Below are 19986 nucleotides of genomic sequence, written 5' to 3'. Positions count from 1 at the left end.
GTCCAGCCCCCGGGCGTCCTGGGTGCTGGCGGTGGGTGTCCGCTTTATGTAGGGTGAGCCTGGACCCGGGCGGGGCGGGGCGTGCCTGTGCGGAGCCCGCGGGGAGGCTGATTCATGCGCCGAAGCTGGGATCGCTCTGCGGTCCGGACCCTGGAGAGAGCGCAGGGGGAGAGGAATTTCCCTCGAAGTCGAATGTGCCTCGCCAACTTTCTCTTGAGCCGGCAAGAATGACCAACGGCGCGTTCTGTGTCACTGATGGGAAATCGGGAAACGAGAGGGAAGTAATTGCATAAGTTTCCAACTTTGTAGCATCATCCAAAGCTTGAGTCTACATTTTAAAGCACGAAGTCCACGTATTTGAAGGACAGAGAAAAAGTGTGAAATTCATCGGGCTGTGAGGCTCATTGTAATATATCCCTTAGATCAGAAATTTAAGTATATGTGTATTTATTTACATTTATACATACATATTTCAATCGAGATCCACTTTACACTTAATAAAAGGCCCATGATATGTTTTAAGTGGACAGTTTCAAGGATTTTCATAACTCCGTACATCCTTGTCATCACCACCCAGTCAGATGAGAACATTTCCCTCGCCCCAGAGCCTTCCGTCAGACCCTTCCCACCTTCGGGCCAGAGGCAAGCGCTCTTCCGGGCACCACAGATGGGTGTTGCCTGTTCTTCAATCTCGTGAAAATAAAACCATACAGCAACTACTGCCGTGCACTTTTGTTCCACTACAGGTTTTGAGACACACCTATTTGTTGTACAGTTTGTTCCTGTTAGCCTTCCAAGGTATGGATATACCACAAATGTCCTGCTATTGGACATTTGCGTTGTTTCTAGTTTGGGATTCTTAGGAAAGAAGCTGCTTTGTGTGTGCGTACAACTTGTATTACGCTGGGGTAAAGTATTGAGAAAAACTAGAAACCGCCAAACAGTTTTCCAAAAGCGATTATACCATTTGAGACGCCCATCAAGCATGTGTAAGAGTTGCAGCTATGTTCCTTTGAGCAGGAGCATAAAAGTCCAAAGACAGGTGGGTGCGGGGGGGGGGGCGGGGGGGCGGATACTGACGCTTCGATCAGATCAACCCCTCCCCACACAATGTCAGCGCATCTATTAAAGTCCATTGCTCCTTTGGCCTATTGGCCTGGATCTAACTTTTTATTTATAGAACACAAATCATCTACTCTGGGATTTTACATGAAATATTAAAGATATTTTTGGAGAACATTTTAATGAGTTTTCTTGATGAATGGGACTTCTTTTCCTCCTCTTTTTCCTCCTCTTCTATTCAATACTCTCAAGAGAATTGTTATTCCTGGCTTCTGAGGATATGGGAGAGAATTACAGGATTTCTCTTCCAAGTTCCTCAGAATCCCTGTGCTCACAGTTAATAATCTGTTAATAATCTGGGATACTTTTCACCCTATAGCCTCATGCCAGTTTTCAATGATCCTGATGTCATGGCATAGATCACATTTCTAGGGAAACCAGCGTGGTCTGGAAATATTCAGTGTCATTTATGCTATCAGATTACCAGGTATCTATGGTTAAGAATGACCAAGATCAAGGATAGATGTTTAACAACCAGCTTTCCAGGAAGAAGAACGGGGCTGGTTTGTACAGTTTACTGATTTCCATGGTGCAAATGCTCTCCCACTATGGCCAGTTTCAACCATCCGTTCACCAGAGCCAGTGTAAGCTGGCGCTAGCTCACCTGCCAGTGAGACAGCCAGCTGGTTTTAGAAAGACACAGTCATAGGAGAATCAGATTAGGTGTTCCACTAACTCCCAAATACAGCTGGGAGAGGGGAATTTTTACCAAACCTTTAGCTGGGATCATGTTCAGAAGAAAAGTTCATTCAACTTACCTATTTCCATTCTTCTGAAGATGATTAACTCTATCTTCCAAATGGGCTAAAATTAATTGGACTGAGTTTGAGTCAAACTTGTCATTCCACATTGACTACTGTCACTTCTGTTGTTCTCAGCTGCTGGTCTTTTTTGATCATCTTCTGTTTCATATAAAATGAGAAATCTTTTTAATTAGGGCAGATTATTTTGGGAAATGGCATGATGTAATAGGTAAGTAGACTCAGGAGTCAAGGATACCTGGGTTTTATTCTTTGCTCAGTTGGACCAGTAGTATAAACTCTAAGCCTCAATTTCCTTATTTGTAAAATGGATATAATAATTGTACCTTAGAAGTGTGTTATGAGGATTAAAGGGAACGGGGCTAGGCACTCAAAGAGATGTGCTTCAGCTCCCCACACACAGGCATGGAATCCACCCTGCTCATCGCATGTCCCAGGTCCCACTGTGCCTTGGCATCAACCACAGTCAGGAAGCAGAGCCACATGAACTGCCCTTAAACGACTGATCTCTATGACATGGATCCCATCAGCTCTTCTCTTTGGCTGGGCTCAGAGACTACCTGTCTGCCTAGAGAGGGTCACACAGTCAGACATCACTTTGTGATGGTCTCTTCTGGAGAAATGAGTCTCAGGGTTCTCTCAGCCAGAGCAGAGTGCTCAGTCCACTCAGGCCTGCTGTGTAAGCACGTCGAGGGGAAGGGGAAGGGGGAGGGGTGGCAGGAAGGGGCCATCAACTCCAGGCTTTTCTCCCCTCTGTGGCGCATCTGTAGGCACAGGTGAAATCCATGACCAGAATTATTCTAGAAATGTTCGTTTCCTTCCCTTGTCCTATGCTATATGGGGTGCATCTTTAACACCTCGTGAGTACAAAGTGGGGACAGGGAAGAAGGAGAATTGAACAAATGGGGTAGTTAGAAGTTTGAGATTGTTAAGCCAGGTTATTAGAAAGGAAATTGGTCCTCTTATTACAAATCACTTGAGTATTTATATATTCATGAAAAACTTTCTTGAAATATAAGGGGAAACCTAATTTCCTGGGAGTACTTCAAATTACTAAATTTATCCTCAGGCCATTGCAGAAGGAGCTATGTGACTACCACAATCAGCCTCAACAAGGGTGTGTCATTGTACTTCTATCCCCTTAAACCAGTGTCTAAGCCAAAGGCTCTGACGTAGCTGAGGAAAGCAATCCCTTTATCCAAAGTTAACAGGAAACCCAAGGCTGGAGGGAACTGGGAAGAACAGTCACTCAGATTGATTTGTCATCCATTGCAATGCCAAATGACAGCTCAAGTGACTGCAGCTAAAGACAGAGGCTCAAAGTAGTTTGGAGTTCTGTAAAATAAGGCATGGAGTTCTTATAATTAAAATGATGAAAGGAATTATAAATACCATCTGTTCCAGTGTTTCTATTTTACAGCGTTACAAAATCAAGACCTGGTGACATAAAATGGGTGGTCATGTTTATTTACGTCAGTTGTTGGCAAGGTGAAACTAGAACTCAAGTTCTTGTCACTTTGCTCTATATTCTTCCTCACGTACCCAGACCCAGGCTCTATTCTACCAAGACCTTAGAGTAGATCAACAAAGACAGGATTAAAACACACAAGCACTACAGTGAGCTCATGAGCACCTGTCAGATCCCCTCCTCCTCTCTCTCTCTGTCTCTCTCTCTCACACACACACACGCACACCTGCCACCACTGGGCCCCATAGCATATGGATATAAAGTTGGTTTGGAACACATTCAACTCCTAGGATTCCCAAGTCTTTAGTTTGTTGTTCTATCCTCTGAGAGCCCCATGGGCTTGGAGAGTGACCATGAATTTAAGGGAAAGGTTGAGACAGATGGTCTTCCTCTCTATCAGACACCTTAGAGAGAGGTGGCATGTCTAACTCATGGGTGAATGAGGAGAATTCATTGAACCCAGTGATATGGGAATCTGTATTATATAAAACATAGTCACTTAAGGAGTTCCACTGATAACTCCTTAAAAATTTTTTTTTTAAAAAAAAGGCTCGCCGCCTGTTAGTTTATGCCTTGTCAAAGTAAAGTCTGAAGTGAGTCCAGCTGGCACCAATGAGGATTTTACACATCTGCTAAGAAAGCCAGTTAATCTCTTCTGAGAGATTAGGGGTCACGTGGGTTTTGTTAAAGTTTAGGCAACTGCTTCACTAATTAGGCATTCTTCTAGCAAGTTGGACCGAGTAGGAAATGTTTACTCTAATGCGCCCTCTATCCGACTCAGAGCGCATTTCTGAGTGTTATTATATAATAAGTTGATGCCACATAAAAGTATGAGACATTTCCTATGTGTAATTTTGTTATTCTCGTTCTACTGAGGAAGAATGAGATAACGGAGTGTATAATGTGACTCTTACCATGGCCATTCTTTCATTCACCTGTTTAAGAAAGAAGCAGATTAAATATGAAAAATGTGCCAAACTCTAGTAGGTATTTGAAGTAACTAAGTACATTAAGAATCTCATAGCATAATAGGGTAGACATATGAACATAATATAACCCTGTTGCAATATGGTGTTCTTAGTGAAATATTAAAATTATGTATCAGGTTCTATGGGACCATAGAGGAGGAAATAAATAAAATTTAAGCAAGAGCTCAATTCAAAATAAAAGCCTACCCACAGGAACATATCTAACATTACATCTTCAATGCCTGGGACACAGAAACTCAATCCTTCATCAGCTAGTTGCTTTGGTTGGTTCTTTAGGAGCTGTGGTTCTAGCAAAGCATTGCCTTCTGCAGGAGGGCGGAACCTCTGAAACCCCTTTTCTCTTCTTCCTAGATTCACATCCTCTCAAACGTCATGCTTACTTAGAATGTTGGCCATCTTTTCTCTCACCCAGGTTGTTGCATATTTAACTATGTAGGGCACCCAGAAGGTTGAGACAAATTTTGAACTATTTAATCCAAGACTTTTCCTGTATAGTGCAGCTTTATCACTTACCCAGAATTCAATCCACTGGATAGTGGCATGTCAAGAATGGGAAAAGGAAGAGAAAATTTCCCCTGGTTGCTTTATATCATGTGGGAGCTTCAATGGCAGTAACTATAATAATGTGTGAAATGTTTATTGAGAGTTTCTGTTGTATTTTGCATTTATTAGCTCACTAAATCCCTCTGAAGAGCCACTTGAAGGAGATACTTTATTCTCCCGCTCAGCCAATAAGGAAACTAAAGCTCTAGATTGATAGGTGACTTGGCCAAAGCTAGACAGCTAGCACACGCAATCTGAAATTGGATTTCCTGCTCTCACTGCGCACACATTCTTTTCTTCTACATTCATGGGGACCAAAGTCAGGCTTATTATATATATCATGTTCTTGCAACCCTAGTTCAGTTCCTAGACTGCTCTCCTCAGATTTCTTTTTCACTCAAACATAAACTTTATCATTGAGAACAAACAGGTAGCTACAATTTAAATACATTGCCATAACACTCTAAGAGAGACATCTTCTAATCGGTCATCTGATTAGAAGATTGAGAGAGTTAAATACTAAAGTCCAATTTTCAGGGTTATATTTAGCATAAAGTACTGGACCTGGATCTTTCCAAGTAATAACAACTTTTCTGGCAAAAATGCTGTCTTTTGTATACCCTGCCCCAAATCTCATGTTAGTTACACATTACTTACTTCAGTGTCGTGAGCCCTCCAAATGTCCACTTGTATGTCCATTTATATAGGAAAGTTTTTTATCTTAAGTCACATGACAGGGAGAGGGACACCTGCCTTTTGGAGGCAGGAGGAGGCAGTAGCTATAGTTTGAAAGGGGCCTGCATCTCCTAGGACTCTCACTTTTTTTCTCTCTCTCTTATTGACTATTAGTTGAGGAGAAAATGGAGTTGAATTGAAAGGTTTGTATTAGAAGAGAGGTGAGTACACTGTCCTGGATGGGGTACACCAAACTAACCCAGAGAAGGGAGACCTGTTCTTACTGACCAACTCAACCTCCTGTGTTCTCGATCTTTCTTTCCCTTACAATGGAAGTCATACCCTCTTCCAGTCAGAGGCGAACCCTTTGGCTACTCCTCTCGGTTCTTTCTCCTCTTTCCTTTTCAAAGACTTCACTCCTTTCACCCCTTTACAACATCAGCTGCCCCTCTCTTATTCTTCATCACTGAGGTTTTATTCGTTTCTCTTTGGAGTGATCAATCTCTAATATTTTCATCTCAAACTTAAAGTTCATAATTCATTCTGCATTTCTTTCCTGTTAGTGCCTCATTTAACTGCTTTTTCCAGTAAAACTTATCAGCATGGTATCTTTACAGCCTGTCTCCACTTCCTCATGTCCCTTTTATCCACATTTCACTCCAATTAAACTTGCATATTGGGAAGAAGAACAGGAATTGCTCTCGTCAGGGCATCTCATCGTGTTGCCATATCTTCTTGGACCTCTCCACATATACAACGCCAACAGCAGCTTTCCTTAAGGTTACCAAAGGCCACGTTTGCCTATCTATCTTTTGTCTAGCCTCTCAGCATATTTAACAATTGCGAATACTTCCTCATTCCTGAAATGCTTTTCTTTTAATTTTTATACCACAGTCCCCTGGTTTTCCTCTGCTTAGTTGACCATTACTTCGTAATCAATCTGTCCTTCTCCTTTGCCAGCCTCTTGAAGGCTGGGGAAACTCAAGGCTCAACCTTGAGAACTTTTCTCTAACTGTACTCTCTTCTTGTGTGAATTCAAGTATATATACATATAAGCCTCACACACATCCATACACATATACATGCATGGATATGTAATCTTACCTCTAAATTCCAAACACTTACATCTACTTAACATCCCCACTTGGACGTCTAATAAACATTTCAAACACTGTATGTCCTAATCTGAAGTCTTGGTCATATCCCCTAATCTTTCTCCTTTCTGCAAATGACAGTTCTATTTAGATTCTCAAGCCAAAATCTTTGGAATCATTCTTAACACCTGCCATTGCTTAATTGTCCAATCTATCAATAGTCCTATCAATTCTACCTCCAAATTACATATTTAATCTTCTTGTGCACACGAAGGGGCCACCCACTAAACCTGACTAGCTCAGGGGAGGCCTGCCTGGTGGCCTTACAAACTTGGAGACCTAAAGTAACCACACAGAATGGCCTGAAATTAAAACTGTTTAACTAGAAGCAGTTTATGGCAGGTAGTCCTGTCCTAGGCTAGAATCTTCCCTGACAAAAGTCAATCTTTACCTTACCTGAGCCTGTCCATTGTGTTTTTGCATCTGTGATAACAGACCTTTGGAATGTCAAGGTAACTTCCCTTTTTGGAACCCCTGTGGCACAACCACGCACCAGAGCCGAAGACCACAAACTACTCATTATTATTGTTATTGTGTTCATTGTTGACTGTTAACTGACCTGTACCTACCTGTGTAAAAGAAGTATGTGTCTATCATTTGATTTTTTATCCAATTCCAGAGGTCTCCCTGCTTTACTTTCTCCTGCCTCCCTATTCTATCACCAATGGATTTCATGTTAACCACTTCCACCTTCTCTTTTGATTATAATGTATAAAATAAGGTGCAAAACTGCCATTTTCAGGGACATTTTTTCAATCCATTTAGGTTTCCTTCCCAGCGATTGTCATCAGTTTGGCTCAAACGAACTCATAAAAATTCTTACAGGTTTGGATGTTTCTTTTGGTGACACCATGTCTCTTTATATCCACGGTCACCAAAACAGTTCAGCTATGTCTGTTTTTAAAGTAGACCATTGCATTAGAGTCTTACCCAAACTCCCAGTTTCCATTTTTTTTCTCCCCTTAACTCCATACAGCAAAGTATTTTTTACACATAAGACCATATCACACCCCCTGACTCCCCCAAAGTAAAATTAAAACCCTCCATTAGCTCCTCATTCTAGTCCTCACCATGCAAGGTCACTCATTCTAACTCCATGTAACTGGATCCTGCCTCCCTTCCTGACCCCATCCCATTGCTCTCCCTGGATCTACTATACTCAAGCTACATTGAATTTTCTATGACCCTAGAACAAAATGTTTGTTGCCATCCCTGGTCCTTTGCACGAGCTGTTCCCTCTGCTTATCCCCTCTTCCGGTATGAAATAAATGCCCGTCTCCTGACCTCCACCGCCTCCTTGGGAGCTGGGTCTTGGTTTCACTGGCAGTGTGTCTAATTAGTCTGTGTGACATCGCTCCACATCCCAGCCATTTCTTGTGACTTTATTGTTTCACAAACTATCATTAGAGCATTTGTCATGTGAAATCACTATGTGTGTTGGTTTTATTTTACTTGTCTGATCCTCTTACTATTATATAACTTCTGTGGCAGCAGGGAACTTACCTTTCATATTTACCATTGCACCCAGTAGCGAGAACAAGACCTGAAAAGTAGGATCTCATATATGTCTGTGGAATGAACAAATTACTTATTATTACCACTATCCCTCTTCTTTTCCAACATCTTGAAAACTTAATTTGCTCAGCAGAAACAGAGCTGCTCTTAGGAAGAAAGTGAGTTATAGAATATATTTGAATGTCTATAAGTCACCTATACCTTAAACATAACAAGTTAAGAGAGAATGGTATTCATGTAATAAAATAGCAACAGATACAAAAGCAACTGACTTTCAAAAACCAAATACGATTAAATGTGTGATTTGATTAGATAGAAAAAACAAAAATATAAATTACCTTTTATGTGACCAAAAACACAACTCAACGGGAAAGAATGATTTACATTGTGATGCAGTATAAACACAGTAAGAAATGAGAAAGCTGATTTTGTTTGCTGCTGTAACCCCTGACTATCAAAAGTGCCTGGAACATGGTAGTTACTCAATAAACATTTGCTGAATAAATGAAGTCTTGTTATCTGCTATCATCTTATTGGCCCAAGTAGAAAGAGGGAAGGAGAAGAGTAGATACATAATATAAACTGATAGAGGCATTGCATACATGTTTTTAGCAGTGTTTTGCACACAGTATGTGCTCAAAAGTTGTTACCTAATATAATCTCTCATTTAATCCTCTCCATGGCAAACTCACTCTCCTTTGTTAATTTCCTCTCATCTTCCTAATTTTAGAATGCTCCAGTATCTATTCCTTTGCTTTTTTTCCTCCTTTTTATTTACTCTGGTTGTTCTCATCTGTTCTTGTGGCTCTCTCCTCAGCTCTGGCCTCTCCCCTAAAATCCAAACTACACATTCAAGTGAATATTTAACAGGTATCTCACTAGAGATTCCCCTTCCCAGTCTTCCCAATCTTAAAAAATAGCATATTCCTTCTTCCACTTATTCAGGCTCAAATCATTAGGACTATCTTGACTTTTTCCTTTCTTTTTTCATTCTGTGTCTGCTCTCTCAGAGCATCCGATTATCTCTACTTTCAAAATATATTTAGAATCTCTCCACCTGTCCCACCCCCGTCCACTCCTGTTACCCTGGTGTTGACCACCGTCATCTTAATTACCAAAGTTGCCTCTTTTCTGCTTCCATCCTTACCCTCCATGGTCTCTAAATTGCTGCCAGAGTAATGCCACTACAAGATGTCAGTCTATTTATAGAGATAATGTCACTCTAGTACTCAAAACCCTCCAACATTCCTAAGTCACTCAGAGGAAAGCCAGGGTCTTTACAATGGCCTGCAAGACCTCCATGGTCCCTGCTATCATATACTATTTTCCCCCAATATTCACTTGGCTCCTCACATTCACACTGGCTCACTGCTCCCTTTACACTTATTGTTACCTAGCACAGTCTTCTCTTAGTTACAGACATGGCCCATTCCTTCCTCTCCTTTAGGTCTTTACCCAATTAGCATTGTCTCAAAGAAGTCTCTTCTAGCCATTCTCTCTCGTAAATATCTCTTGACATTTCCTATTCCAATTTCTTTTTTATTTTTATTCTTAGCTCTTATCACAATCTGATATGTGGCACATTTTGTTCTTTATCTTATTCATTGTTTTGTCTTCCTCATTAGAATGCAAAGTCCTTAGAGACAAAGTTTTCTAATTTTTTTTCTCTGCTTTATGCTCAAGCATCTATCTAGAATAGTTCCTGGCACATAATAACACTAAATAAATATTTGTTAAATATTAGCTGTTTTTTATAGTCCTAATTACAATCAGGATAAAAAAGAATATTGCAACATAAGAAAATTTATACGTACATGATTACAAGTTTATTGTGCATGACACAATTAATTTGTTTCTGAAAAATGTGTCAAAAAGTGAATGTTTATAACAAAGTATTTAAAGTAATCTAGCAACATTTCTATTTCAAAGAATCTGTGACCGATCCTCTGTATAAAACAAAGGACTTTAAAAAATAATTTAAGTAATTTCCCCCAATATAGCTCTTATAAGTTAAATATTGTATTTGTCAAGTTTTCTTACTTCAAAATGTGTTAATGGATATTGTGTAAAAGCAGATAGCCTTTGAGCCTTACACCAGCCTGTTTTAATTCTAAAACAAATTAGCAAAAAACATAATGGAAACTCTGAAAGATGTTGGTGAGACACTTAAGCTACTGTACATAGTTCTCTCCTCCCAACATCCTCTCACCCACATCCACAAAAACTAGTGCACTATAAATTACCTAACATATTTCCAAAAGTCCCTCTAGGGGGCAGTATTGTCCCCATTGAGAACCACTACTCCAAGGACATGGTAGACCTGTGAAAAAAGTCCTTCCCACCCTCTTCTGCTTTGGACCTCTGCTATTCTGATGATAGCATGGAGGAAGAGGTAAAAGGCAAATACTTTCTACTTAACGGGGTATGTTTTTCTCCAGGATTAGGTGTAACTATTATCTTATCTTGTTGGTCTGTAAGTCTTCAGTCTTCCCCTCATATTCTGGTGAAGGTGGGATTGAGAAGCTTGGTAATAGGACCGGTGATCTGATCTAGCTCCACTTAAGACTTCGATGGAGAGATTGCCCCACCTGAAAGCATAGAATATAAGTAGCCAGGTAGTGGGGTAGGAATGGGGGTTGGGGCGGTTAGTGAACTCTGCTTTTTTCTTTTTCATTTGTTTCCTATGTAATTGTGGAGTATAAAAAGACAAATTTGAGAGAAGTGTGCTGTAGCAGAAAACACCCCAGGCCAGAAAACAAATCCCTGTGTTATAGCACCAGCTCTATCTCCCCCATTGTGTGATTTTGGATATTTTAATTCTCTAGACAACCTTTATTTCATCTGGAAAATGGGTTAGAGAGTAAATTAGAGGATATTATATCTGAATCCTTTAAGCTCTTGAACTTAATCCATCTGTGAGCATTTGGATCTCCATGCAGACAATATATACAACCCTTCTCTGTGTGTCCTTGAGGAAGGTGAGAATTTTGATTCTCGCTCTTCAAATTTTTTTCATACAAGATCTGTGGCATTGAATTTGGCAAGCATTCTTGAATCAAAGATTCATGTGTGTTTCACTTAAAATATATTAAACATGGCGAATCACTGCATTTTAGAGTTAAGAAATTATTTGTAAAAATCGTTTGTTAATAAAATTAAGTTAGACGCCTTGTACTTTTTTCTATGCCTAGGCGAGTGCGTGACATTGCGAATGACTTCTCAACACTTCATGGCTCTCTTCTGGGTACCGAACACTGTACAAAACAATAGGCAGTAGTCAGGGCATAAAGGGCATGACAGATACGCATGCGCTTGTAAAGGTCCTTACCATCCACAGCGTCTTAGATTTTTTAGAAGAGCCAAGACAGATCCCTGTCCAAGTGACTGGTCGAGGGTGAGCTCTCAGGAGAAACACCTGAAAGAAGGAAAGCAGGGTGAAGCAGGAGAAGTTAGGCGGTTAGATTCCTGAAGAGCGGCTTCAGGAGTCTTGCTTCATCCTGAGCCCATGGGGAGCTCTGGAAGGTTCTCAATTATGCCAAGGTTTTTCAGTTCAGGGCCAAGTCATCTTGGCTCTTAGGACCCCACTTCAGCCAGCCCTTTGCTACAGGTCACCTACGGGGGCCATCTGAGGATCTAATCTCCCAGCTGTCTGCAGCTGAATCAGTTCCCATCAGCCAAGGACAGACCTATGCAGAAGGTTTGCCCTCGGCAGCCAAAACCCACTGCTGCTGGGAGGGTGGGCACCCTGGAAAGGAGAATCTGGTTAGGGCATGAAGACTTTCTACTACGCATGGGATTAACGGGAGCCAAATCATATTTTTATGGTATCCTTTAAGGGTACTTCTTAAGCCACCTATCAGTAAGTGACATGTAAGAGAGCACAGTCTGAATGTGCAGAGGTACAGAGTGAGTAACCCAGACAATGTGTACTGAGTGCTTGCTCTGTGCTGCACACCATTAGGCAACCCTTATTCCTCTCAAGAAATCTGCCATGTCGGTAGTATTATTGCTTCTATTTTCTTGTAAACTAAGGCACAGAGAGGTTAAATAACTTGGTCAGGGCCACACAGTCAGCAAATGCCAGCGAATGATCATTTCATTGGTGATAATACAGTACGGCTTCCATGGAACAGAATAAATAAATCTAAACTCTCCTTCAAATCAAAGGTTTAATGTGGGCTTACATTTTAACAAGTTCCTAATGTGACCCTTATGCTGAAGTATCAGAACCATTGTTGAGTGAAATCAGTTTTCCAAGTTGGAGAAAAGCTATGTAAAAGACAATATCAACAAGTAAAAGTGATCAGCAGAAATAAATGTGCTTGTGAATTTTGTAGCTAGTTTGAAGGAACTGAAAAGGAATGCCAGAATAAAATTGAGAATGGGCTCTCAGATAGCAAGACAATAATTACGCAGGAAGAAATGACCTTCTTGTCAGCACATTGCTTCTTAAAACAAAACAAAACAAAACAAAATAGCAAAGATAAAAGGTGTTCTAGGAAACACTGGCTTTGTGTACCCACAAGATGTTCTTTTATACTTCTGTGCTGGGCTCTGTAAGCATTTATCCCTAAAAATATGCTAAACTACCTCTTTCCCAGAGAAGAAAGGGGTATTATAAAATTAGGAAGGGAAATAATATTTCCTCAAAAGTTTTGAAAATAAAAACACTATGTAAATACAAGGAAATAAGTTAGTTGATGATATATGATTGGCAGAGTGTTTTTGTATAGATGTTTATGTCATTCTTTGAAATAACATGTGACCTGACTATAACTACTTTCATAAAAAGTAGGACCACAGAGACAAAAGAGATTATAAGCATGATGCCACTTGGCTATAATGAACTATTTTCCAGACAATTTCACGTGGGTACCACCAAGCTGCTATGCCATCTTTCCCATTGCTGAGAATGCAGAAGAAAGAATCTATTCTTTTATGATGATATTGGTAGATTGGGTTCACTAGGTCCCCCTTATCCTGCTACATTATCTCATTGCTGCTATTCAATTCGTCATGACAGTTACATGCAAATTCCAGGTATTGTTTGGAGAAACACTTTGAAGTAATATGCTAATTATTTTTATTAACTAAATTATTTGCTTTATTTCCATTTTATTGATGTATATTTCAACCCAATATTTATAAAGAACTTATAATGACACTTTTATTTTGGTTCTCTGTTAATACCAGATTAAATACTCCAGCGATTTAGGGGATTAGTGGACAGTCCTCAAAATGACCTTAAACTAACTTAAATAGCATAGATCATGTGATAGAGGGCTTTACAGCTGGATATGAAGGTTGGAAATCCAAATTTTTACACTGTGGGGGGAAAAAAGCAAGGAAAAAATACGGAGGAGTTTTACGTGTTTAAGATTGTCTGCTGACTACACTGACCTCCTCGCATAAACCTACTAGCAGGTGTTCAGAGTCTAGTACTTGGTTTAATCATATTAATGAAGATTATAAAGACACTTTAAAATCCCAAGGCTAGTGCTCGGTGCTAGAATTGTTCAGACAGCATTTGTGAGAAATTGATTGTCGAAGGAAGGTAAAACAAACACACAAAGAAACAGTTCACTCAGTAAGTTAAGAGCTGAGGGGAGGGTTGACTAACTAACTTGAAGCAAATGCAGCAATTTAAATGTTTGAACTAATCTTCTACCTTTTAGCAGGCAAAAGATGCCCGTGATCAATATTGAGGATCTGACAGAGAAGGACAAATTGAAGATGGAAGTTGATCAGCTCAAGAAAGAAGTGACACTGGAAAGAATGCTGGTAAACCTTTTTCTTTTGAATTCTATTTGTAACTGGAGATGCTGTGGGATCTACCAGATTAGAAAACCATTGAACGGGTACAGAATTTGCTACCCTACATATGCCTTTTTGGCATAAGGATTATTTTAGTCTTATTATTTTTAAGAAACAGCCAGGAAAGACTCTGAAAACCTAATAGATTTGCCTTTGGTAAGAGATTTTTTTTTAAACATATATTAGGGGACTCTCCATTTGTGAGGTGTCTCCCTCCCTGTACCAAGAAAAGGAGGATGACTAAATCTCTGGAAAACTATAATCAAGGGAGAAGGTGAGGACTTCAGTCTGCTTCATGGTCTTCCACTTGTTTACTGAGCTTTGCCTGGGGACCTCTCATAAAGGATCCTCAGCCCCACTCCTCCCACCCATCTGTCCTTTGTCTTTAACTGGAGATGGTATTTAAGGAGGTGTCTTGGGCCATTTTGAGGCATTGCTCAGTTTTCCTAGATATCTCCCATGTGTACAGAAGGTATACATATGATGAAACTTCTTTTTTTTCCCCTGTTTTCTGCTTTTTTATTGCAAGGGGTTCTGAGCCAATGACCTAGAAAGGTAGAAAAAAAGTATTTCTCTGGTGCCACACCATTTACTGGACAAGCTCAATATAGTTAAAAATAAAGTATGCAAGTAAAAGCTTATCAGAGATTAAGAAAATAATCACAACTGTCTTCTGATTTAGATTCTAAAATGGAAGAACTGGCAAATTATTTTCCATGGATTCTAAATCCAGCCATTGCCTATTTTTTTTTTGTTTGTTTGTTTTGTTTTGTTTTGTTTTTATATGACCACTAAGTTAAAAATGCTTTTATATTTTTAGAGTTGTTAAAAAAAATTAAAAAATGAAAAGAATAGGAGACAGAGACTATATTTTAACAAAGCAATAAAATAAAGCAATGCGTCTTGGGCTTTTGTTTTTATCTTTCTAAACGGATAAGCTTCTCTTTATTTAACACAATACTTTGATGTTGTTTAAATACTTCTAGTCAAGACCTAATCCTCTTTAGCACTGTCATGCCCAGTAATAAATGGGTACATTCTATTCCTTCTTTGGAAATATAAGTTAGTTCAAGCACAAGAAGTCACAGGTTCCTCCCAAAAGCATCTGACAGGTCTTGGAAATGGTTACCAAGAGTTCTCTGATAACAAAGGACACTAAATGGCAAAGGTATTCAAGTTTCCACCGAAGAAGCAGTGACTGACGCTTGGAAAATGTAGGTATTTTAGATTTGTTTGTTTTAGGAAAATTAGTAGAAACAAAAACTCCTTCACAAATGATAGAAGTGTATTTTGTATATTTTTTAAAATACTCATTTTAGCAGGCCAAAATAAAAACGGAGTGTATTATCTTCATACTTCACTTAAAACTCTTACTCCTGATAAAAATAGGAATTTTGGCTTCTTTGATGTTAAAAATTATTTCAGACATTCCTGTTGCTCTTTCCACATAGGCAAAACGTATTTTGCTGTAAAGATAAAATTAAATCTATAAACAAGAAAAGCTTAAAACACATGCTAAAAAAGTTCAAATCTTTATCTTTATAATTTGGAGAATATAAAATAAAATTTGGGGGTAAAGGAGAGTTATTTTTTTCTTCTTCAGTTGACGCACCCAGTGGCTGTTTATTATTTATGTACTCAGGATTGTGGTTTTATAAGCACTTTGGCTGTCTTCATGTTTATTATTCACTTGTTACAGGTTCACCTGGGAATTTTTGCTTTGAGTAAACATTACATGCATCACTATCTGTCAGGTTTTGGGTTCCTTTTCCTATTATTCAATGTCTCCTTGCTCTTAGAAGTCAAACTAATTTAATCTCAGGCTGACAAAGCCACACATGCAGACACACACACACCACAGAACTTCGAGGCTCTGAACCCACAGCCCTGACACAGGATGGCTTAATGTCCAGTGTGGCTAAGAGGATAAGCTCTGGAGCCATGTCTCTTGTTCAGGTGGACACTGCTTTCTCCCTGTCTAACACTCACCTAAGTTATCTAACTTACCAGTGTCTCTGTTCCTTCCTCTGTAAAGTGGGCATAGTAACAACATCTAATGCGGAGGGTAATTGGGAGGAATACATAGGATAATAGTACAAAGCTCTGAGTGCAGTGCCCAGTATAAAGTGCTTTCTACCATTGTTATTTTTTAAACTACTGTTGATATCTATGAAAAAGGCTGGTTCATAACATGCCTCAACCTATTTTGTTGTCAAGGCTGTAGTATTGTCAGGGTAAGACAACTCTTTGCATCCAGTTTCTAAAGCTGACAGATAATTTGCAATGATTCTAAGTCAACCTAATAGGCAGACTAAAGATAATCCTTGGAGTAATAGCTAAAAATAGCTACCATTTGACTGAGCATCTTTGTATGCCCGGCCCTTAATGCTGCCGGTGTTGCTCTTGCTATTTCACAGATGAAGTAACTAAACCTGAACGAAGATACACTCCTATAGCTGGTCAGTGGGCGGGGCCAACACGCAAACCTGGAGGGGCCTGAATTCAATGTCATTGCTTTCCACCAAACCATGTAATCCTGAATTAAACCACAAATACTTATAAGAAGCCTCACCAAAATAATTTTAAACACATGCACTTACATAGGACTTTAGCAAATGTATTACTCTTTGTGTCCTGAGATCCTAGCCAGACACTGTCAAACTCCTGAATTAGGACGGCAATTTAAACCTCTATGCCCGACATCTTGTGGGGCCAAAAGAGCTGGTGTTTGGAGGAGGGGAAAAAAGGTGAATTTAAATCTCAGTTTTGAATTTTGAGGAAGAAAAGAAGTGAATCTCAGTGACTCTGTGTTTCAAAAGTGTTTACGAACTCCACAGGTGATCCCATGAAGGAGCTCCCTAGCCAATGCCTTGCTGCAGTGAGAAATGATTGCCCTAACATGTGAATAATGTTTGCAGAGTTGTAATCTTAAATCTCATGACTAATGTTGCTTGGAATTTGCGTGTAAAATTGTCATAAAGATTTTATTAAAAAACAAAACAATAAATTGGTTAGGTCACAAATGGAATGGCCACTTAATGGACGGCCAAAAATGGAGTGTTTTTTGTGTGTTAATGTCATGAATGTTGCATTAAGTGAAAACAAAACAAGTTGAGAGTTAAAAAAATGAGTACTTTGATCCCATATGCACCTCTCAATGTACACTCTCTCTCTCACACACACACACACACACACACACACACACACACATGCATATTTACATATGTGTAGAACATTGCCTCTCTCTAAAAGGTGTGTTAAGTGGTCCATTAGCAGTCTCTGGCTAAGTCCATTAAAATACTAAAGCCTGACTCTTCGTGAATTATTACTGTAATGATGATGAGTGGGAAACAAGTTCATAAACAAAACAAATTATTCAGTTCAGCAAATATTTATTTGCTGAGCACCAGCTAAATGCAGGCTCTGTCCCACATGCCTGGGATACATGTGAACAAATCAGCCAAATTCCCCGGACCCTGTGGAACTCATCTTCAAGTGCATCATCATGATCAATCATTGTAGATAAGTTTGAAATGAAATTATATGTGAATACTTCTGAGATTCCAGGAGTGGTGACAAGCCTGGAATTTAACAGTGATTCATTCCCTCCCACCTTTACAGGTCACATTTTTAGAATGAGGAAAAATATGTAATTAATGTTGCCTCTGGTGACATCTTGACTCGTGTTGCCAGCTGTGTTCTGATCCCTGGATCCCGTCTCCTTTTAAGAAGCTGGAGGCAGTGTCTGCAGGGAACCCTTAGCTGGAGTGGGGCCAACTCTTTGTCCTTTGCCTGGAGACATCCAGGGGGACAGGGGAGGGAGCAGCTATTTCCTCCTGTCTTCTAAAAAGTACATACGCATAGGCAGAGAGCAGAGTCATGTTAAGAAGATAGAACACAAAAAATATTGTAATAAATACGTTCTTGAATTCTGCAGTATTGTATATTAAGCCAAATGAGTCATCTCTTTCTTCTTTTCTTTAAGGTATCGAAATGTTGCGAAGAAGTAAGGGATTACGTTGAAGAAAGATCTGGGGAGGATCCACTAGTAAAGGGTATCCCGGAGGACAAAAATCCCTTCAAGGAGTTGAAAGGAGGCTGTGTGATTTCTTAAAAATAAATTTTAAAAATCCTTGGAATATCTTAAGTTTTAATGGCAATATTACTTTTGGTCATGTATAATATTAGTAAGCATGAACATGAATTTTTTAATCTCGAACTATGAACTTTTAATAAAAATTGGGAAGTGATAATATTAAGTCTATGTTTTTTGAACATATTTATATAGTAAAGGGTTTAACACATAACTGACAAGTATTGATAGAACCCCTTCTTTAACAATAGTTACGATGTTCTGTGAGTGAGTCTGTATTATTTTGGTTGCCAGCAGATAGTTAATGTTTTATATGTTTCTTTACTTCCCTTCCAACAGTCCTAATATTCTACCTGGAAATTTCATTGTTAGACTTACATTTTCCCACCCTTTCTCTTGCTTACCAAATTAAGAAGTCTACTCTTTTGACTCATGGAAGACTTGTCTTTGCAGAACATGTGCTCTGAAGATTTTTGTTGCTGTCTTGTTTTTGGTTTCCCTTTCTCTCTCAAACCCCAGTCAGCAGTGATGGTTTTCACATAATCTCTCCCTACATCCTCAGCAGTTCTAGTTGTCACCAATGATGTCCCTTTTTCCCGGAATGCCAACAGGATTAAGGCTTCGGTCTCTGGTCATAGAGCACAGTGGAGTGAACCAGCACCAGAATAAAGATTATGAGAAGCCAGAGAGTTCTGGCTCTGGCACTTGACTGCCAAACTGACTTTAGATGAATTACTTAATTTTTCTGAATCTCAGTGTCTTCTCCTGTAGGACAGGATAATAATGGTGGTATCCCCTTTTTCACGAGGATTGTCTATGATACTAGGGTGCCTACAGCACTTAGCATATTGCCTGGCACATAGTAAGACCCAATAAGTGTTAGTAATAGTAGTGGGAAAGGAACTAGACAAAATGTCCAGAATCCTTTAATAAGATACTTGCTATCCCTTCTGTTCTTTTTCTGTGTAAAGGCAAGATGATAGAAAAAGAGCTATCATCTGCATCATCCTACTCATCCGTTTCCTCCTGGCATCGTATTGCGTTTGCCTAAGCCAGGTTTCACTCCCTTTGTGCTTGTGACTATAGCCTCTGCTTCTGTAACAATTAACAAGTGTTAATGACCCCAACTGGAAAACTATTTTTGTTGTTAGTGTTTCCTTGTTGCTCTCTCACATTTATGGTGCTATTTTTAGACATCTGTGATCAAAATGCTAATTGATTATCATCCTTTTAAAAAAATAAGAATTATCTATATTTGATCTGGAAGGGAATCTAAAGGCTCCTTGTCCTAAGTTTGGATTCTAGCACAGTGTCTTTCCACTGTGGCCATAGTAAATGCTCAGCAAAGATTTATTGACTCTTGTCCATTACCTTCAAACTAGGCTCAGAGAAGTGAACTGGTGATTTTTTTATGTCTAGGCTTTAGATCTCTTCCTCAACAGTTAGCAACACACTCTACTGAAATACTCAAAAAATGCTTTGGGTATTGAGGATTTTCAGGATATACTACTGGAGTCTCATTTCCTTTTCCTTAGGAAAAGCTCTTTTTCCCCTTGTTTAATATTACAGAAGCCCTCTCCAACCACCGTCCAGCACTTCATATTCCCACTTTATTTTCTTCCATAGTACCCATTGCCATCTAGTATACTCTACATTTTATTCTTTTGTTTGTTTAATTGTGGTCTGTCTATAGAGATTTTCCATATGCAATTTAGTGTTTATTAAGTGTTCTATGTCTTCTTTGGCTCATTAAAAAAATACAAAGTTTTACCTATGGAATTTAGTAACATATATAGTTGTAACCAACACCCCTAGCTTTCATTTTGGAGCCAGACAACTCTAAATTAAAACC

The 19986-nt window shown here is 39.3% G+C and overlaps 1 protein-coding gene across 1 annotated transcript; it reads left to right on the top strand.

Moving 5' to 3' along the window:
* The first annotated feature begins 13912 nt into the window (after nt 1-13912).
* GNGT1 (G protein subunit gamma transducin 1) lies at nt 13913-18155 on the top strand. The gene is made up of 2 exons (XM_054563947.1): nt 13913-14008; nt 18027-18155. Exons 1-2 carry the CDS (start codon nt 13913-13915, stop codon nt 18153-18155), a joined length of 225 nt encoding a protein of 74 aa, XP_054419922.1.
* Nucleotides 18156-19986: the final 1831 nt, after the last annotated feature.

This window comes from Pteronotus mesoamericanus, unplaced genomic scaffold (assembly GCF_021234165.1).
Source record: "Pteronotus mesoamericanus isolate MK-2021 breed Mesoamerican mustached bat unplaced genomic scaffold, CSHL_Meso_final scaffold_85, whole genome shotgun sequence".
Classification (NCBI taxonomy): Eukaryota; Metazoa; Chordata; class Mammalia; order Chiroptera; family Mormoopidae; genus Pteronotus; species Pteronotus mesoamericanus.
Note: the sequence above shows the minus strand (reverse complement) of the source record. Positions and strands in the feature narration are given on the sequence as shown.

What these genes read in the sequence shown, in the direction of transcription:
- GNGT1 (XM_054563947.1), top strand. Translation starts at nt 13,913, where the DNA reads ATGCCCGTGATCAATATTGAGGATCTGACAGAGAAGGACAAATTGAAG. An exon ending in TGACACTGGAAAGAATGCTG is followed by an intron (nt 14,009 to 18,026) that starts GTAAACCTTTTT and finishes CTTTTCTTTAAG; the next exon opens with GTATCGAAATGTTGCGAAGA.